General features: G+C 36.1%; 1 protein-coding gene across 4 annotated transcripts in view; it reads right to left on the bottom strand.

The window, feature by feature from the left end:
- Positions 1-19,648, bottom strand: part of FGF14 (fibroblast growth factor 14) — a gene marked incomplete at both ends in the record, with an annotated part of 598,865 nt that overhangs the window by 111,658 nt on the left and 467,559 nt on the right. For 3 of the 4 annotated variants that reach the window (XM_080798338.1, XM_080798339.1, XM_080798340.1), the window contains 2 exons: positions 3,352-3,455; positions 9,437-9,547. In XM_080798338.1, coding sequence (XP_080654464.1) covers positions 3,352-3,455; positions 9,437-9,547 — 215 coding nt within the window. The remainder of the gene's footprint in view (positions 1-3,351; positions 3,456-9,436; positions 9,548-19,648) is intronic. The other variant, XM_080798341.1, reaches the window with a different exon arrangement.

Below are 19,648 nucleotides of genomic sequence, written 5' to 3'. Positions count from 1 at the left end.
GATGGGATTGGGAGGGAGTCTAACTATACAAGACTCTTAATCTCACAAAACAAACTGAGGGTTGCTGGGGGGGGGAGGCAGGTAGGGAGAGGGTGGTTGGGTTATGGACATTGGGGAGGTGACATGGTGAGTGCTCTGAAGTGTATAAACCTGGTGATTCACAGACCTGTACCCTTGGGGCTAATAATACATTATATGTTAAGGAGAAAAAAAAAAGGTTGAAAAGAAAAAAGAAAAAAAAAAGGAGGCATTAGCTTAAAACAGATTCTTCATTTCTAGGACTCTAGTCTTTATTACTTTTTTCTTTAAACCTAAGGATGACTGAAGTTTTCCTTTTAAAACACTTACTTAACTTACTTCAAAACTCCTTAGTTGGGTTAACTATGTTTGGCATGGCTTTTTAAATTTAAATTTCAAATGTTAGATGCAACAAATTCTCAGAATCTTAAACACTCAGTGTATAACATCAAACTTTTCCCAGATGTAATTTTCTATGATTTTTATTAGTTTGAGAATCTCCAAAGGAAACACCATATTTTAAATTATACTTCTTAATAACTGAAATGAAGTTTTTTCCCTAGGTAACAATTCCCTGAAGGTTTTCATTACATCATCATGTGTTTATAACTTCTTGTTAGACTAGGTGTCAGACCATATGATGAAAAATGTCTGGCACATGGAAACACTATAGTGAAACAGTAAGCTAATGAGTCAGACTAATAATACTCAAATCCTGCCTTCTCTGTTTACTACCTAGCAGACTGCAGAGATTTTTAAACTCTCTCTGTATCAGTATGACCGCTTTACTATGTTGTTGTTTTATTAAGAAGATTTATTTTTAAATTTTATTTATTTGAGAGAGAGAGAATGAGAGAAGAGAGAGGATGACCAAGGTGAGGGGCAGAGGGAGAAGCAGACTCCCCGCTGAGCAGGGAGTCTGATGCAGGGCTCGACCCCAGGAGTCTATCCTGGGACTTGATCTTGGGACACTGCAATCATGATCTGAGCGGAAGGTAGATGCCCAACTGACTGAGTCACCCAGGCACCCCTGTATGATCATTTGCTGTATGATGTATTTGCTTAATAGAATTAGCTGAGGTAAGATGGTACCGTGCTTGGAACAGTGTTGGACAGAGTGTACCATATAAATACTACCCGTTGTTATTATTTTTATTATTAGATAAGTAGGCCTAGTATTATTATATAGTATAGTAATCATTCTATTATTTCATGCTATATTGTTATTCAAGTAAGCACTTGCTAATTATGAAATGATTGACTATGGAAATATATTCTTTTTACTGAAATATTTGAAGTTCAAATTTCATTACATTGAAATAAACAGAGCATTTATGGAGTATAAGTAAAGATTGGAAATTGCATATGGTTTGTATCTAAGTCCTTTTCCTACGAGATGGCTGAGGATTGTAAGGGCCTGGGCTAGGCAGTGGGGACCTCTCAGGGTAGGGGTGAGCAGATAGAGTGCCTTTTACTAGATCCTGGATTCAGAGCAAAGAGTTAAGATGGGAAAAGAAGAAAGCCAACCTCTGTAAGTCAGGGAATCAAGCCACCAGCAGGAAGCGCCGATGCCAAGGAACTGGAGAACCAGGGAGGCGATATTGAGAATGATGGGTCAGTGACAAGCCTGAAGTCACTGAGACAAATCCGGGGGTCCGTGCTGTCACCCCCAGCTAGCCTTATGAGACCTAATGCCTGGGCAGGAGGTTGCATAGACCGGGCACTGGTGCCTTCCGCACTTCTATTCCTGCCACTCTGCTTTAACTGCACCAAACATTACCTGTACTTGTATTTTCAGCAAAGACCCACGCTCAAGATGATTTCCCTACCTTAAGAAAAAGTGGTATACATGTGCAACCTCATCCCAAAAAACAGAAAGCACGTCCCTCCATAGCAAAAAGATAAAATAAACATTCACGTGTCTCCTGACAGCAACACATGTGTCAGAGTACAGCAAACAATGTGATAAAATCTTCAACAGAACCTGAGAACTAGAGGCTACGGCAGATGCTGCAGCTAATAACTTTCAAGCATCTCAAAAATTACCTGAGGGAAAAGAAAGAAACAAAAACAACAGAACAAATGTCAGATCCATAAAATTGACTTGTATCTGAATGAAGGCATCTCCCGAAAGTGATCTTTATCTGAATCATATTTTTCCTAAAGTGGGGGCGGGGACAAAGAATTCTAACTAGATCTTGCTCTTGGTATGTTGAATATTCATCTTGTGAAACAGAACACAATTTGCATAATGTGGGGCCCAGGTCTGTGTGCAGGAACACCCTTCAGGGAACTAGATGAAGCTTCCAGAATAATAAGAACATTTTCCAGTTCACCGCAGAGGGAATCCACAGCTCAAACTTCATTTTTTTTGACAGGATTTCCCAGATTTGCTCAAGAAAATGCCCCAGAGAATGTTTCTGCTTAAGTTGTGTGTGTGTGTGTGTGTGTGTGTGTGTGTGTGTGTGTGTGTAATGTCTGTATATACATTTACATGTAGTTTTTTGTTGATAATATTTACCAACAACAGAGTTTTAAATAATTTACATGAAGATGACATGCAAACCCAAATAAAAACATTTTTCTTTGAGGCACCATGAATTTAAACTGTCAATTTCTGCTCAAAGGATAGTGAAAAGAAATACTTTCATCTAGGTCTCTGTTGCTTTGTTCTGTGGCAGAAATTAATTCTAAGTACACTACAACATGTGGATACAGCACATCTGAATGTGAATTATTTGTAAATAGTAAATATTCCAGAAGAAGTCATATGGCTAAAAAGGCAGTCAACTTCTTGCATACATTATCACAAACCAGAAAGACTTGCTTAGATTAAATGCAATATACATTTTAAATTAGAAGTAGTTCCCCAGTAAAACACAAACACAACCTGAATTCCTAGTTTTAAAAGAACTACTCTCTAAATTTTCCCTTTTTTAGAATTTGCATGAATTGTTTCTATTTACAAAATAATCTTTTACAAGAAACTCTCCAAGACAAGTACATTTCTAAAGAGAAATAAAAAAGATTATATTAACATCACCTCTTTCAAAATCACTCAGTTTTCCAAACTAGTTCCAAACTAGTTCATTTTTTTAAAATGTGCAAACGCACAACTTTAACAGGTAATATTACTCTTCTGCTTGATATACTGGTATTATCAAACATTGATGAATAATGAATCAACAGCCCCTACGGCATTGTGTAGAGATCAAACATTAAAGCAAAAATGGCAGAATCAATAGACACAGATCCTTTTCATTTCTGTTGCTGCTGTTACTGTTATTTTGCAAGCATTGAATGAATGGCCAATATCTTTGGCATGTTACTTACTGATGGGTAGAGGTAACCTTCTCCATTCATGGCTATATACAACCCTGTCTTCACTCCCTGGATGGCAACAACGCGCAGTCCCACTGGTATGAGGTTGAACAGTGCTGTAGAGATAAACAACCTGTCACAAATGGGCTGGCAAAAACAAAGCCTTGCCATCATTTTTCCCTCCCTCATTTCTTTTATTAAAAAACAAACAAACAAACAAACACAAAAACCGATAATCTTTGTTACAACCTTCTGAGAAGTTCCAATTAATTAACTTTTAACTTTTATTTCTCTTTATAACTAAGATGTTTCTGCAATGGATAAATTTAGCCCTTGAGCTTCAATTTGTTCACCTTAATGGTCTGCCTATAGCATTCCAAAGAACTGACAGAGTAATAAACAGAGTCAACCCTGTAATCCCGATTCTAGGATCACAGTGTCTGACCTCCTACGATACCAAAAGAGATCAGCTATGAAGATTCTCAGAGAATGGAATTTAAAAAGTCAAAGTTGAAAGCTTATTCTGGTCTTTCATGCAGAAGGTGTGCTTTATCACTGCAATGTAGGACAGGTCACAAGTTAAAAAGGTAATTCCAAAACAGAATTACTCTTGCTGAACAAATATGAGATGCCAGCAGAGCCCAGAAAAGACGTGCGCTGCCAATGTACTCAATTTAGAAAGAATTAATCATACTGAACGGCATGCACATTTTAGAGAGACATTTCCTTTACTAATATCTTATAAAGCTGTAAGTGATAACTAAAATAGAAGAGGGAAAGTGTTCAATTTTACCCATCCAAGATAAAAACTCATTTATAGTTCCTTGTTTTGTTTCTTCCCTTATTGTCAAGGAAAGTATTTTTATATATTTTTACATAGTACAGAGAGCAATGTTATCATTGATTTCTTATAAAGTCTTAACATTCCTTTAACACATTTCCATGCCAGGATTATATGTTAACTCTTCAGTAGGTATTCTAGCACCATTCTGAGTAATAACTGCTTGATGGTTTGGGCGACTTTATTGTAGATATGTTTATAAGAGTAGTTAATTATCCACAGTGTGGTTATCTGTTCCCATTCAAGGTCTTAACTAAAGACTAATTCCAAGCAACTGGACCAGGCCTGAACAGGCAACGACAGCACTGAGATGCTGAAGTAAACAAGTAAACAAAATACCTATTTTAGGTTCTCAACTGTTTTCCACAAAGACAGATCATTGGGAAAACTGGGCCACATTGACTTCAATCCATGGGTCTACTCAGTACATAATTAAAAATGGACTTTATAAATTAATTTTTATTTAATTAAATAAAATAATGCATTGTCAGGTTGGGGGGAAATTATACCCTCTCTTTCAATTATTACATGTTACTAATCCCAAGATCTCAAGATGTCTGTGACGAAAGGAATATGGCGGGCCATGGCCATAGATAATTACACCTACAGGAATACTCAGAGGAGTGTATATGGTTCAGTGGATATTAGCTTTCATGATGCAAACTAATATTGAGCCATCTTCCATGGGATTCTAGGGCCTTATGTTATAGAAGAATGAGGTTTATGCTTGCTCACTTCTATTAGTAAAACAGTAAACAGGAGTGGGAATCATTGAGCAGTTATGGGGTACTTGTGTCATTGTAACTCAGTATTCTTTCTTCTTGGGAGAGGGCCACTGGCCAATTCCCCTCTTGGCCAGAACACCTAAACTGCCCCATCTCCCTTATATTTTGAAAGGATGGGCACCATAGAACAATTTCTGATTGATATGCAAAAGTTTTAGAGAAAAAAACATAATTGTATGACTGTCCTTGCAAACCATTCTAACTTAACCATTCAAACTTAATTATTCTTATCTTTATATACTCTTAATAGTATTTATAGGTGCCATATATTTGATATAGGCCAGATGTTACAATTCTAGAAAGTAAGAACCTATGAAGTAACCAAAATAATGTGGTATAGGAAAGAGAAAAATTATAGATGACAGTCTAAAATGATCATATAAAAATGGATTTTCCTTAGGAGTTTGGTTGGGACCTGAATTATAAAATGTCAGTTATTATCATTTACAGAATGATAATACAAAGTGAATCCATATAACCACTTCCTGTGGGAGCCCGTTCAGAGCTGACCATAAAGAATTCATGGTGTTAATTAAAACTGCAGATACCCACATTAGTTGAGGCATCATTTTGCTTTTTCTATTCCTTTTGTATTTTATATAATTATAAAGCAATGTCACAAAGCCTCGGGAAGTCAGAACAATAAAACGTTCATGCTACTTTGTTTGTTCTGTGGGACACTCTAGTTTTCCATATAACAGTGATTTTCGATCCTGGTTATACTTTGAAACTAGCCGTATTCATAAGAGAGGACAACCCTGACCGACCACGGACTAATTAAATTAAATAAGACTTTCTGGAAGAGAGGTTGGGGTTTAGGGCAGTTCTTTTCGACTTTTTTAAAAAGTTCCTCAAATGACCCTAAAGGATAGCCAGAGTGAAAATCACCATCCCAAGGCCTGTGGGTTGGTGGTCACTGTGAGTGATGGGCAATTTTTACACATCAAATTATCAGGTAGGAATTTCTAAGATGAGAGGGCTGGGTGCATGTGAGGTTTTAATATTGCTATAGTAACTGGCATATTGATATTTCTATAGTCATATTCCACTTAGAGCATTTATTAAGTCTGGTAATGAGAGCAATTAAGTTTAAGAGCACAGGAAAACCTCGTGGCATCCCCAAAACAACTGGGGGAAAAGAAAATCACCTCTTAATCAAATGCCATAGTTCATGGTAATGTTAAACTTTAGTAGATAGATGGGAAGCTGTATGAGTTTTACACGGATCCACCCCTGAAAATGAATCTGGTGATGAAGTAATCTGGGTGCTCATTTCTTTCTGTGAAAGATCTTTCTAGGGCACATGGAAGCCAATAAGAAGTGGTCAAGTTGCTACAGTATCTTCTCTGTTTGGACCAATCGTCCATCATCGACCGTCGTCTTGCCATTTTTCCTCCCAGAAATTTCTAGATCTCAGGCTGGAAAACCCAGGGAGGACTTTAGTGTTAGGCTCACCTGCCTGCTGGTCTGTCTCTCTCTGCTCAACTCATCTGAATATTTTGACAAAGGGCAGCTTCGTAGGGTGGTTCTGACTTTATCTAGTTCTTAATAAGCTCATGTTTAGTTGTGCGAAATGAGTCCAACTCAAATCACGAAGATTTTAAGGTTCAGTCCTCAGTTTTGTTGTTTGTAACCTCTACTGTGGCATCATGGTGACTCTTAGGGCATTTCTCTTTATTTTTCCTACTTACAGATGACTAATTCTTATTTTGTATTCAAAGAATTATCAAAAATCTAAAACACATGTGTGAATTACTACATCACACCCTAATGCAAACCAAAAGGGCAATGTTCCCATGAGGACCTGGCTGCCAGCATCTTTATTGCTCCCCCCCTTTTTACAGAATCTTGTTCACAGTTTATGGTTTTCTCAAGACTCATAAGACTGCTATAATGAACCAGAGAAAAGGAAATTATCTTAAATTCCACCTAAAAAAAGCTGTGGTTTTCAATTGCAAAGGTGATGGTACCCAAAAGTAGAGTTAATAAGTAACTCCCATGGCTTTTTATAAAGCTGTTGTATTCCTGCCATGTTTTATTAAATTTTAGGGTCATGCAATTTGTATAGCCTTTTGAGAAGTGAATCTTTACCTCGCCTTGTTTTGCTCTCTTTGCTATGTCTTTGCAAATGTTGAAATGGTAACAAAACTAACCTAATGAGCTAAATGGGCACAGAAAATGCAGTGTAACACGTAAGAAAAGCAGCTGCAGCCCGTAGTGGCCCTTGAGTGCGAGCACTACAACTTGGTTCTGGTTTGCTTGGACACAGGAGCTGCTGCTCCCACTTCATTCTTCACCAGCACGTAAGGCGGATGAGAGAGGATTCCAAGTGTTGCTCCAAGATTCCTGTTCCTTCTAATACGGTTACGTAGCAGGAGAAAAGAAGCCTCACACATTTAGGGAATAGAAGGTTGTGTCTCTTTCAGGGTCTCAGGTGTCCAGTGTAGTATTGAATATGGTTCAGATAACCAGATACAATTACGTGTGTGTGCATATGATGTCTACATCTGCACATTTACAGTTTAGAAAATACTGTGCTGCTGATCAAGTTCTGAAGCAATATGCTGTAGAAGACAGCCTCTACCTAACACTTCTTAATTCAGTATTGAATTCTGTCATTAAAAACAACCAACTTGTTTGGCATTACAAAAACCAAAGAAGAAGGTAGAAAAGAAATGCATAAAACCTTTGAAAGAAATTATTTTTCTGAGAAGTCCAACTAAACAGCATTTTATATAGCTACGGTTTATTTCCTTTCTTGAAAACTTTGTTATAAGGGATGGCCTCAACCTGTAGGTCAGAATTTCCTAATTCTTGCAGGTATCAAAGTTATGGAAAACTAGTCCTCACTCTCAGTCGGACTTTGGCTGAAGGAAATCAGAGAACACTGAAGACATCAGAACTTGTGAATCTCGAGAGTCCATAACCCCACAAGTATAAGACATAAGAAAAAGAGAATGCCTTTTGTCAAAGAATGGGTAAGGAGTTCAAGATAGAAGAAAATGAGCAGATATACTTGTATTAGCTTGAGCCAGAAGAAACTGACATCTTTAATTGATCAAAGATGGTCAAGTCCTTACACTTTCAAAAAGTTCAACCTAATAGCAAAATCCCAACAAGCAACCAATGGTTGACATCAGTTTTATGAGTAAAAATAACTTCTCTTTCTTCCTTGTGCTTGAACTTTACCTACTCTTTCTTTAAATAGGAGGAAATAAAAAACAATGACAAAGAATCAATGAACAAATATGATAGAGAAAAGTTTAAGAGGACAAAAGGGCAACATACTAGACACAAAGAGAGGAAAAGATTAGAAATTGAAAAGGAGAAAAACACAAACAGAAAAAATTTAAAGTTGAAAGAAAAATTTTAAATGAAGTAAGGCTCAAAGTCTAAAAAGTTAACACAATGGCTGGAAAAATACGGACATTACACATAGGGACACCAAATGCAAAGGCAGTCTACTTTATGTTATTAGTTATTCTTCATGCTATTGAAAATTTGATTACTAGAATTGAAAACAGAAAGTGCCCATAATTTGTGTATACAAATCCTCCCTTCTTTTCATGGAATGATGCTCTGTAAATGAAGGGTAAATGCTAAATGGTTTAAAAGATTCATATCCATTCCTGATCCACTAGTAATATGTGAATAAGTATTTCCAATAAAATCAGTTTTGCTTTTCATTGATTCTCCTGAGCAGTAAAAAGTGTCTATTTTAGAACTGATGTGCTAAATTAAAAGGAATCTAATGCCAGTATTAACAGGAAATGGGAAAGGAACACACAGACAATTGAATAAAGAGGGACACCAGAATGAAAATACAAAAAAAAGTTATATATTAAAAAATAGTAAAATGAAGACAGACACTAATACAATGGAGGGTCAGTCGTTTTTCAATTAAAGACAAATCATCAGAGACCCAATTCTGTAAAGTAGTGAAACATTTTGTACAATGTATTTAAATGCACAGAGCCTTCATGTCCTCTCTCTAAAAAAGATATTATCTTTTCTTGTTGAAGACACATTTGAAATATTACATTTCTATTCTTTGAAACAACTAATCCTTATAGTTCTTTAATTTCAATAACTATCATTAAAAAGCTACAGGTTTGATAAAAATATTTCCAAGGTAAACATGGATTCGTCTTTCATCCAAATGCACTAGTGTACTTACTTGACTTTTATGAGATGAAAGTAACAACAATGCTGGATCTGCCAATTGTTTTGAGAAAAAAAAAAAAAAGAGAGAGAGAAACGAATTATCTTAAAATGATAGGCTTTGTGTGTAGCTCTGCTCATGTTTTCATCCACGTGGTCCCAGTAAAATTGTGGATGGCATTCTAGTGTGTAACATTCACGAAAATCAACCAACGTAACAAGTATTTGTAAATGTGGCTTAGAAAGTCATTTATGTAGCAGTGTATGTTCTACCGACTGTGTTAACGGGAGGCCTGAGGTCGTCACTTACTAGAATTAGTGCTGTCATCCTTGGTTCCATCGAGAGCTCCATCGGGGTGCATTTGCAAGTAGTAGCCTTGCCTGCAATATAACCTGGTCACTATACCCTTGAGCTGGGGATCTGAAAGGCAAACATAGTTATCATAAGCCTCACAACGTGTCACAATAAAGTTTCTTATTTCTTTTTCTGATTCTTTTTTTTTTTTTTCTTTTTCAGAAGAGGGCATTTGATAGAAGTAGCACCTTTGATTCTGTGTCTCCCAGATTCCTCTGTATTTATCAAACCTGGCACATACTAATCATAGAAGGTCAGAAGCTGCATGTGTCAGCTGCAGAAAATGGGTCATTTTATAAAACTAACGTGTGGATTTAAATGATTAATTAGAACAATTAAGCTACCAAATCTATTGGTGTGATTTTAGTTAAATTCTGAACTAATTAGTGTAATATCATTCAGGATGGCCATACAAGAGTTGTTTTTTTTTTTTTTTTCATACAAGAGTTTTGCAAACTTCTGGTTCTAAGAAGCCTTTAATAAGGCTTTTTACTGGATTTTTCTTTTTATTTAATTTGACCAGTAATCCCAAAAGGTGAAAAAACCTGTATTTTTTTTTAATCAAACTAACATTTTGATATGCATTCTTAGGAAAAAACCTCGTTATGGAGAATGTTTTTTTGATGTCTAAAGGGTCACTGTCACTGGCATGGGAGCATCTGGTACTTATGCATGACCCATAGAAAAATGAGAAAGTTGATTTCTAAGCTCAGGGTAAGACACAACAACAAACCTCTGCTGCGAGATCATCTCTGTGGCCATGATCCTGACAAATTAGACATATTAAACTGATGTATAACTAAAAAGGAGAGTGAAATTATTTGATTTGATTCTTAACCAAAAGGGCCAAGGATAGAGGACAGTGGGAGTTTATTAAAATGAAAAGGGAAATTATATGGTAACAGACTTCTTATTTGATGCATTGAAAAGATAACCAGTGAAGTGACTCAGGCTTTACAAAGGGCCAGTTGTACCTTTGAAAATAAATATTTACATATGGCTTTTCAAAGGTCATCCTCATCTCATGACTGGATTTGATGTTGGACATCATAGTCCTCACCATGGCAACTGGCACCTCTCCACTACTGCTGAATGGGACTTGCAAATGCGATCAGATCATGCTATCAAAACAGTAGATTGGTACAGAACAATGAAGTCGACCATCTTGTAATTGACAGAAAATTTGTGGATTTGCCAACAGGTAAAAACAAAAAAATACACATGCCAAAAAAAAATGTTGTTCCAAACCAGAATACCCTTAGCCTTTTGTTTAATGCTCAAAAAATTAAAGAGAATGTCAATATCTATTGTCACATACATATGATAGAACTAATAATTTGCAAAATAACTTTATGGTACACAGATTTTCTTCGAAGGTCATATGAGAATGAAGAAAATCTGGGGAATAATGCATGAACACCACAGCATCACATCAGTCTGACTAAATATAATAGAATGTAGATGCTTCTAGAAGACGAGGATTAAAAAAAATCTAAGTGATTATTGGGATTATGTGACATTTCTTCCTTATTCTGTAGTATATACATTTAAAATTCACACACAATTCTAAGATGTACATTAGTGGGAAATTACTCTTGTGCCTTAGTCCACCCATTTCTCGGTAAAATTGGGCTACTGACTCTCTAAGTATCAAGGACTTCTTTTCTTATTTATGCTGTATTGTATTTATGCTCATCACTGAAAATAAGTGGCATGGAAAAGAAGAGAACAAAGGTAAAAAGGAGGGTTCTTAATTGTCATGATGACATACAGAGGATTTCAGAGATTGATAATTCTTCTGTAAAACGTTTATGTTCTGAATGATTTATTTTTAAATTCTACATTTTAGCTTACTACATCTTCTAGACCTGAATTAAGTAGGTAAGGCAAGGCAGTACAAGACATACAACCCCCACAAGCTCCCTCACACTTTAACAAAAAGAACACTTTTTTTTTTCCTTTTCTACGATCAAAAAGACAAGGGATAACAGGTATTGGTAAGGATGTGGAGAAGGGAAATCTTTGTGCATTGTTGGTGGGAATGCAAATTGGTGCAGCCACTGTTGAAATAGTATGGGTTTCCTCAAAAAATTAAAAATTGAACTACCATATTCAACTGATCCAGCAATCCCACTTCTGGATACACAGCCGAAGGAAGTGAAATCAGGGTCTTGAAGAGTTATCTACATTCCCATATTCACTACAGCATTATTCACATTAGCCAAGATGCAGAAACAACCAAGTGTCCATTAGTGAGTGAATGGATAAAGAAAATGAGGTATCTATATACAACAGAATATTATTCAGCTTTAAAGAGGGAAATTGTGTCATTTGTGACAACATGGATGAAACTAGAGGACATAAGACTAAGTGAGCTCTTCGTCATGACACCTGATTTCTGTTAAGAAAGTATAAGCAAAATACAAAACTGTGTTTTTGAATTCTCACTAAATTTCAAAGAAACAAGATGAAATTGGTATCCATGTATCGAGTTTCACATTATTTGATGTCTTCTCTTTAGAAACCATAATAACATTGTGCTCTTCTCAGGTGCCAGGCACTGTTCTTAGTACATCGCAGGATTAACTCATTGAACTCATCACAAATTACTTAACGGGAAGCCCACTTTGAAGATGAGGAAATGGAGACAGAAAGACAGAGTCATTGACAAGCATAAAACTGATAAGTGCCCAGCTGGGGGTTGAATAGGATCCTGCTGCCATAACTACTAAGCTATGTGGCCTCTGGAAGTCGAACAATTGACTGTAACTTTAAAAAAGCTTAAAATAAAATGCAAACCAATCTTTTTTTTTTTTTCTTTAAACTAGGTTTTTAAAGATTAACCATGGCTGTATCTAAACCCCAATCCTGCACACTTGGAGCTGGATCTGTGATTTAAAACAAAGTGAAGTTAGAATCAAAGTGCTTGAAAATCTCTTCTACTACCTGCCCCACTTTGTCGTTGGCCACATTTCCAATAAATCTCCACCTGTGCAATCCTCACCAAGGTTGCAGGTCTAATTCTATAGGCTTAAACTCGTCCAGTGTCATTCTCCAGAAGGTACTTGTAGCCTTGACTAGGAGACTCATGCGAACTGTCTCAGCCACTCACATCCACTCCACACTTGCTTTTGTCATTCCACTAAACAGTTGCCTGGTTCCGGCAGATTCTGTCTTCACAATCTCCCTCCCTTTCCCCTGTTCTAGCTTCACCACGGGAAGCACTGCAGCCCCTCCTGGCCTCTCCTAGGTGGTCATCCCATGGGCAGTGTGCTTGTTCCAATCCAGCAGATCCAGCAATATGCAGTGAATCATTCATACGCCCCACAGCAGTGGGGCCCCATCTTACCTGACCCTCCTGGTTTGATACTGCTCCATGCCAACCTTTGCACGTAGCCCAGCCTGGGTCCCTGGGGGCTGTCTGCAAATATCCCATAATATCTCACATCTATCATGTCCTCTTTACCTATGCTCACCTGCATAAAGATGCCTCCTTGCCCTTGTGTGCACACACACCCACATGCATTCATCTTGGCACACTTAACTCCATTTCCTCCTTCTCAAGTTCAGCTCCATCAACTCTTCCTCTGGGGCACTTTTCTGACACCTCAGATGAGTTCAGATTCCTCCTCTGAACACTTCCATGGCAGCATTCTTCATATGCATTACCCATTTTTAAAATATGAAAATTTTCCATTTTGAAGTGATTTTACTACAGTAAAAGTTACAGGAAATAATACAACCTACATCTATGTACCCATCACGCAAGTTAACAAGTGTTAGTATTTTGCTTTATAATTCATGATTTGAATTTCATGTTTATTTGTGCAATTTTATGATTGACATCTGTCTCCAAACTCCACTGTAAGTTTCGTGAAGAAAATCGAAATGTTTGATATTGCTCACCATTACATCTCTAGGGTCTAGATAAATAGGAGCTGGGCAATATATGTTTTTCAAATGAATGTTGACTGTGTTAGAGTGTAATTTATCTAGTAATTTCATATATTGCTAATAAAAACTTGGAAAAACAACAAGAAATCCAGGATGGCAATAAAGTCTAAAAATTGTCTAAAACTTTTGACCAGGTAATTGTACTTGCTAGACTTCTAACTTAAAAATAAGTCTTCGGTGTTATAAACTTTTGTGTAATGACATATGCATATATAATGTGAGTATGACTATGTAAAAAATATTATCCATGGGGGAAAACATGGGAAAGAATACATCAAAATGTGAAAAATAAATATATTTTGTCGGTTACTAGAATATATATTTTTCAACATTTTATTATTTAAAAGCTCTTGTATAATTTTATAATGAAAATTCAGATTTAATATTAATGCCTTTTGACAAAGGATGTGTAAAGATAACATTTCATACATACTTGCAAACAATATTGCATTCATATGTGCAAATAACCTAATGCATATTACTGTTGTAGATTAATTGGTGCCCCAAATTTTAAAGGATTCCATATATTAGTTTTTCTTTGTGTTTAGTCACATATCCACAAAACCTTCACTATGATCCTCACTTATAAAACTGGCCATTGTGTAATGTGGCCATTTATAGCTTGAGGTCACTCTTTCAAATAATTAAAACAGAAGAAAACAAAATCTTTCCTCAAAGTCCAGAAGTACGAAGCTAAATAATCAGAATACAAAACAAAAGAAAATGAAACAATTTTCCTGAGAAAACAACCACATCAATTATATGTGGTCAGGCAAAGGGATGACTAAGTTACTAGATCTACTGTGTAGAGGACAACCTCCACAGTCTTGATTCTCAATTAATAACTGAAGGAAAGTAAGTATCTGAAATCCCTTGCCTATTTTTAGCTAGCCATATAAAAATGCAAAAATATTTTTCAACTCATAAAACTGTTAGAGTTCTTTATTCTTTCTTAAAATACTTATGTATTCAGAATATTTACTCTGCTTAATAAAATATGAAAACTTTGTCTTAATTACCCTTTTTCCTTGTATTTTCTCTTTTGTTATGCTTACTATATAACATACTTACTTGACATTCTACTAAAAATGTTTTGAGGATACTCCTTGTCTGAAACTCTGTACTAACTATGCTCTCTGACATTAATTAAAATAGAAATAATGAAAGCTAATGTGCATGTGTTTCAAGGAAAAAAAATGTTTCATGATATATTAGCCTCAACACTCAAAACCGAAAGAAATGCAAATCAGTTCAAATGCCTTCAGATACAAGAAAATATACCCAACAATTTTAATTAAAACAATCCCTCTCTCAGAAGTGGGCTCGTTTAAATCAATCACTGTCACGAATTGTTTTCATGCAATGTGCAGACTGACAAAAGAGAAATCGGGATAATCCTTAGAATGATGGATATATTTTTAATCATTATTTAAATTGAAAAAATGCACAATATGGCATGTGTTTTTATATAGCAAATATAAAAATGTATATACATCGCACATACCATGTTTTTCTACACATAAATCTTGGTACAAGTTGGCTATCAGTGCAGGTTCTTAAGTGTCACTCCTCTATTAGCTATGGAAAAATCACATGTTTTTTTTACAGGGTAAAAAGCCACTTTTGGAATAGACATTTTCGTGGCAGATCTAATTAAATTTTGGCACTCCTAGTAGCAGAATATAGCATTGTGAATAATTTACCCAAAGCCATAAATTATCATATAATTCAGCCATAAAAATAAACCGTATCAGGAACTTTTCCAAAGGGCTAAGAATAAAGGTGGGGTGAGGAGACTAGTAAAATGATGAATAAACTAAAGGTATGTGAAAACCTGCTCTATCTTTTTGTTAATGCCATCCCAAGGATAGCATTCAATTTCCTCTGGAAATTGCCCCCATACTACCTCAAGGGCCCATCCTGCTAGGAACCCTGTCTCAGCTATTTCAGAGTGGTCCCCTAATCTATCACCCAATCCAATGCATTACTATGTCTGTTCAATTTTAACTGTTGATTCTACAGCCTAGAACACGCTCTCCACCTCTGCCTATCAGAACCTTATGCTTGTAGGTACTAGAGATAGAATCTCACATTAAAAAAACACAATTTTTGCCCTCAAAGAGCTTGCTATCTACTCAGATGGGTAAGGAAGAACATATAATATGGTTTTGTGCCAATTAGTCATGTCTGAAATTACTGGGTTTTGTGTCTTCCTGTCCTGCAAATCCATTATAAATACCTTGCTAATTTGCATCATATGTTATTTAAAGTAGCCTATCACTATGCTTTGCACAGAGCAGCCCTTCAACAAATATCTAATGACGGAATTCATTTTGTTTGTCTTTAAAAGAATCTATATATAAGCCCTAAATGATATTCAAGGCAAGATGTATTTTGTGTATCTTATTTAAGAATTGGAGGAGCAGGGTATGCTTGGAATAAAGATATATGTGTGTTTTGAAATGGAAACACCAATAATTCTTTGAAAAATTGTTTTCCAAAACTATTTTGGCCCCCCCCCCCAAAAAAATCACTCTTAATGAAGTGTATTAAGGAAACAACAGTGGGTAGAGCCTTTTCTTGGGGAAAATATTTGAGAAGATGACTAAAGGTAAGGCATGCCATATTATCCTGCTCAATATTTGACCCTCAGCTCCAAGGAACAGACAGACCTAAGAGTGGTTCTTGGGATCCCTAATCCAGGGTTGAACTCTCACTAGCTTTGTGAATATCCAATGTCTACAAGCTCCAAACAGGAAGCACATCTTCAGAGCTCAGTTGAAAGCATCCCCTTCCAATACTGTTTTTCAACGAGGTTCTCTAATTGCAAGATTCTAACATATTAGAGACACATTGGTCCTCTTATGGCCCCAACATAATTAGCACTGGATAATAAAATCTAAAAATGCTGGATCTACTCTTTCCCTTTATTTATTCATCACTTACAAAGATGAATAATTATTACACTTGAAAAATATCTTGTTGGGTTTCAGTGTTCTTGCTCTATTTTCACTTTGCCTTGCAGGTTTCAAATTACACTTGAAAAATATCTTGAAGATGAATAATTATTAAACATTGTGTTTTCTGGTTTGTTAACTTATTCCTTCTAAATTGTAATTATATATTTAAAAATAAATTATAAACATTAATTATATAATTGCAAAAGACAATAAAAATTCTTGTGCATATTTTAAAAAGAAAAGTATGTGGGGTGCCTGGGTGGCTCAGTTAGTTGGACATATGACTCCTGATTTTGGTTCTGGTCCTGATCTCAGAGTTGTGAAATTGAGGCCCACATCAGACTCTGTATTGGGCATGGGGCCTCCTTAAGACTTTCTCTCTCCCTCTGCCCCTCCCTTGAATACTCTGTCTTCTCTGTCTAAAAGAAAAATATGTGTCCTTCAGTGACAACATTTGGGATTCAAGTCAATCATTGTTATCATTACACCTAGAGAAAGCTTTGCTGATAATATATTCTGTCATGGAGTCCTAATTTATGAATGACTTCATTTCCTCCTGACCAGAACACATAGGTGCATATACAAAGAAGCACTATACCCTGTCTCATTCAGTGTGCTGATGTGTCACTCTGTGTGGCATTGGCAGAACTCACAAATATGAACACATTATTCATGTTCAGATTCTTCACCAACGACATGAAATACTAAAAGAAACTTAACACTACTTTGAAGATATTTTATACCAACTTCTTTACATTAGTCTAGGTATCAGGAACAATCGTGCTACCAGCTGACTGAAAGCACGATATTTTCTAGATGTCCAAGCAAATGGCTAAGCATTTTACTTAAATTTTCAAATGCTATTGTCATCGTCAGAAGAGTGGAATCAGAGATCCTTCAGTTTAGTTGCTATCTAAATGACATTTATTTTTTAAATTCTTTTTTTAAAAGATTTTATTTGGGATGCCTGGGTGACTCAGTTGGTTAAGTGGCTGCCTTCGGCTCGAGTCATGATCCCAGTGTCCTGGGATCAAGTCCCACATCAGGCTCCTTGCTCAGCAGGGAGTTCTGCTTCTCCCTCTGCCTCTGCCTGCCACTCTGTCTGCCTGTGCTCGCTCTCTTTCTCTCTCTCTGACAAATAAATAAATAAAATCTTTAAAAGATTTATTTATTTGACAGACAGAGATCACAAGTAGGCAGAGAGAAAGGAAGGGAAGCAGGCTCCCTGTTGAGCAGAGAGCCCAATGTGGGGCTCGATCCCAGGACCCTGGGATCATGACCTGAGCCGAAGGCAGAGGCTTTACCCACTGAGCCTCCCAGGCACCCCTATTTTTTTTTTAATTCTAAATATACACTTGGTATTTGTGTTCCTAATGATGTTTTCAGATAAGTATCTCAGAGAAGTGTTCGAAGTCTTAGCAATATATTTGCAATAAGTACTTTCTAGTTAAAATATCAGAATATTCCATGCTTAGTCAGCTAGTCTCCAAATGTTCAATGATAAACTTCTATTTCTTAATTACAGGATTTTTTAATTAAGAAAAGTACTATTGGCAAAAACTGCTACAAACCTCCTTTGGAATTCTGAAAGGAATCTCTGCCATCTTGAAATACTCACAAGTTGGAAAGTGAACTTATGATATTTTTTTCACAATAAACACACACACACACACACACACACACACCAAATAGCAAAAAGTGGGGGAAAAAATTTTACTTGCCACTTAAGTGGACAAAATCACATTCTTTACTGTGATAATCCTTTCACTTCATACTGCTAAACCAAAAAGTCATTTTATACTTATTATAAGATAAAATATAATTGCATATTATAAATATTAATCACGCCCCTCACTATGTTCTTCATAAAGTTTGAGGCTAATCAAATGTAACTGAATGGCTTGAGGAACAAAGGTGCAAGAGTACTATTAACATTTGCTAATATTTTATAGTCACATACTATCATAATGAACAAATTTCAATGCTGGAAATACAACTGAAAAAGAATATGAATGCTATGTGAACCATAAATCATAATCTGAGAGAGCTTAATAATTGTGAAAACTTTCTTTAAAAAGTAACTTCAACATCTTAACAAGGACCAGAAGTATGCTTTCACATGAAACAATAAAAAATTGACATATTGAATTTTGCAAGATACTGGACATTAGGGAATGAAAAACAGTAGTCCCTCAGATGGGAAATAAATGAGGTGAGTCCTATTTCCTGAGAGAGATTCCAGAGCATGTTGAAGGGAAGGGAGCCCAGTAGACTTTCTAAATTGAGGGGATTGAGCTGAGAGTCCAGGAAGACCAACGTAGATGGTATCTAGAGTACTGGAGAAGAGAGAGCTGCTAAAAGAGAGAACTTCTAAGATCTGCAGGTTTACATGAGAATTCAGTTCTGTACCGATCTGCAATTTATGTAAGGTGACTTCCCAGGCTGGGGAAAACCATCTGAAAGTATTTGAGGTAAAACTGCCACAAAACCACGCAGGACTGGAGATACTGATTATTCCCACCAGTCAGACTGCAAAAATTCATAATTCATGGAGCACTGAACAGTGTATAAGCAGGGTCTTGCCTCAAAAGTAGAAAAAAATTAGCCCTAGAATGAGCAGAGCTTCAGTCTCTAAACAATTGTAAAAGCAATAACCAAAAAGAGTATACATTTTCAAAGGAAAGTAAGTGCATTCCAGAATAAACTCAAGAATATTTATGGGAATATAAAAATTTTGAGCCCCCAACAAAATAAAATTTAAAATATTTGAAATCAAATAAAAAATTACCAGCATGGAAAGAAGGAGGGAGATTTAACCTGTAACAAGGGGAAGAATGAATAAATCAAACCGACTAGAATTTCCTCAGATGTTAGAATATTAGACAAAGACATACAGTCATTATAACTGTATTCCATAATTCAAAAAATTAAGTAGAGACATAAAAGGCATAGTAAGGACCAAAAAATGAACCGCTATAGATGAAAAACACAAGTTGTAAAGTGGAAAAAAAAAAAAAAAAGACATGAGATGAGATTGTTTTCAGATTAGGAACTTCAGAAATGCAAGGGATGAATTTGAAGACATAGCAATAGAAATTGTTCCAAATGAAGCCCATAGGGAAAACATAATTAAAAACAAACAGGAAAAGCTGAGTCTTCCCTTTGAGATCAGGAACACGACAAGGATGTCCACTCTCACCGCTGTTGTTCAACATAGTACTAGAAGTCCTAGCAACAGAAATCAGACAACAAA

This window comes from Martes martes (assembly GCF_963455335.1).
Source record: "Martes martes genome assembly, chromosome: 3".
Classification (NCBI taxonomy): domain Eukaryota; kingdom Metazoa; phylum Chordata; class Mammalia; order Carnivora; family Mustelidae; genus Martes; species Martes martes.
The sequence above is the reverse complement of the archived record's forward strand: the minus strand, read 5'-3'. Positions and strand labels throughout refer to the sequence as shown.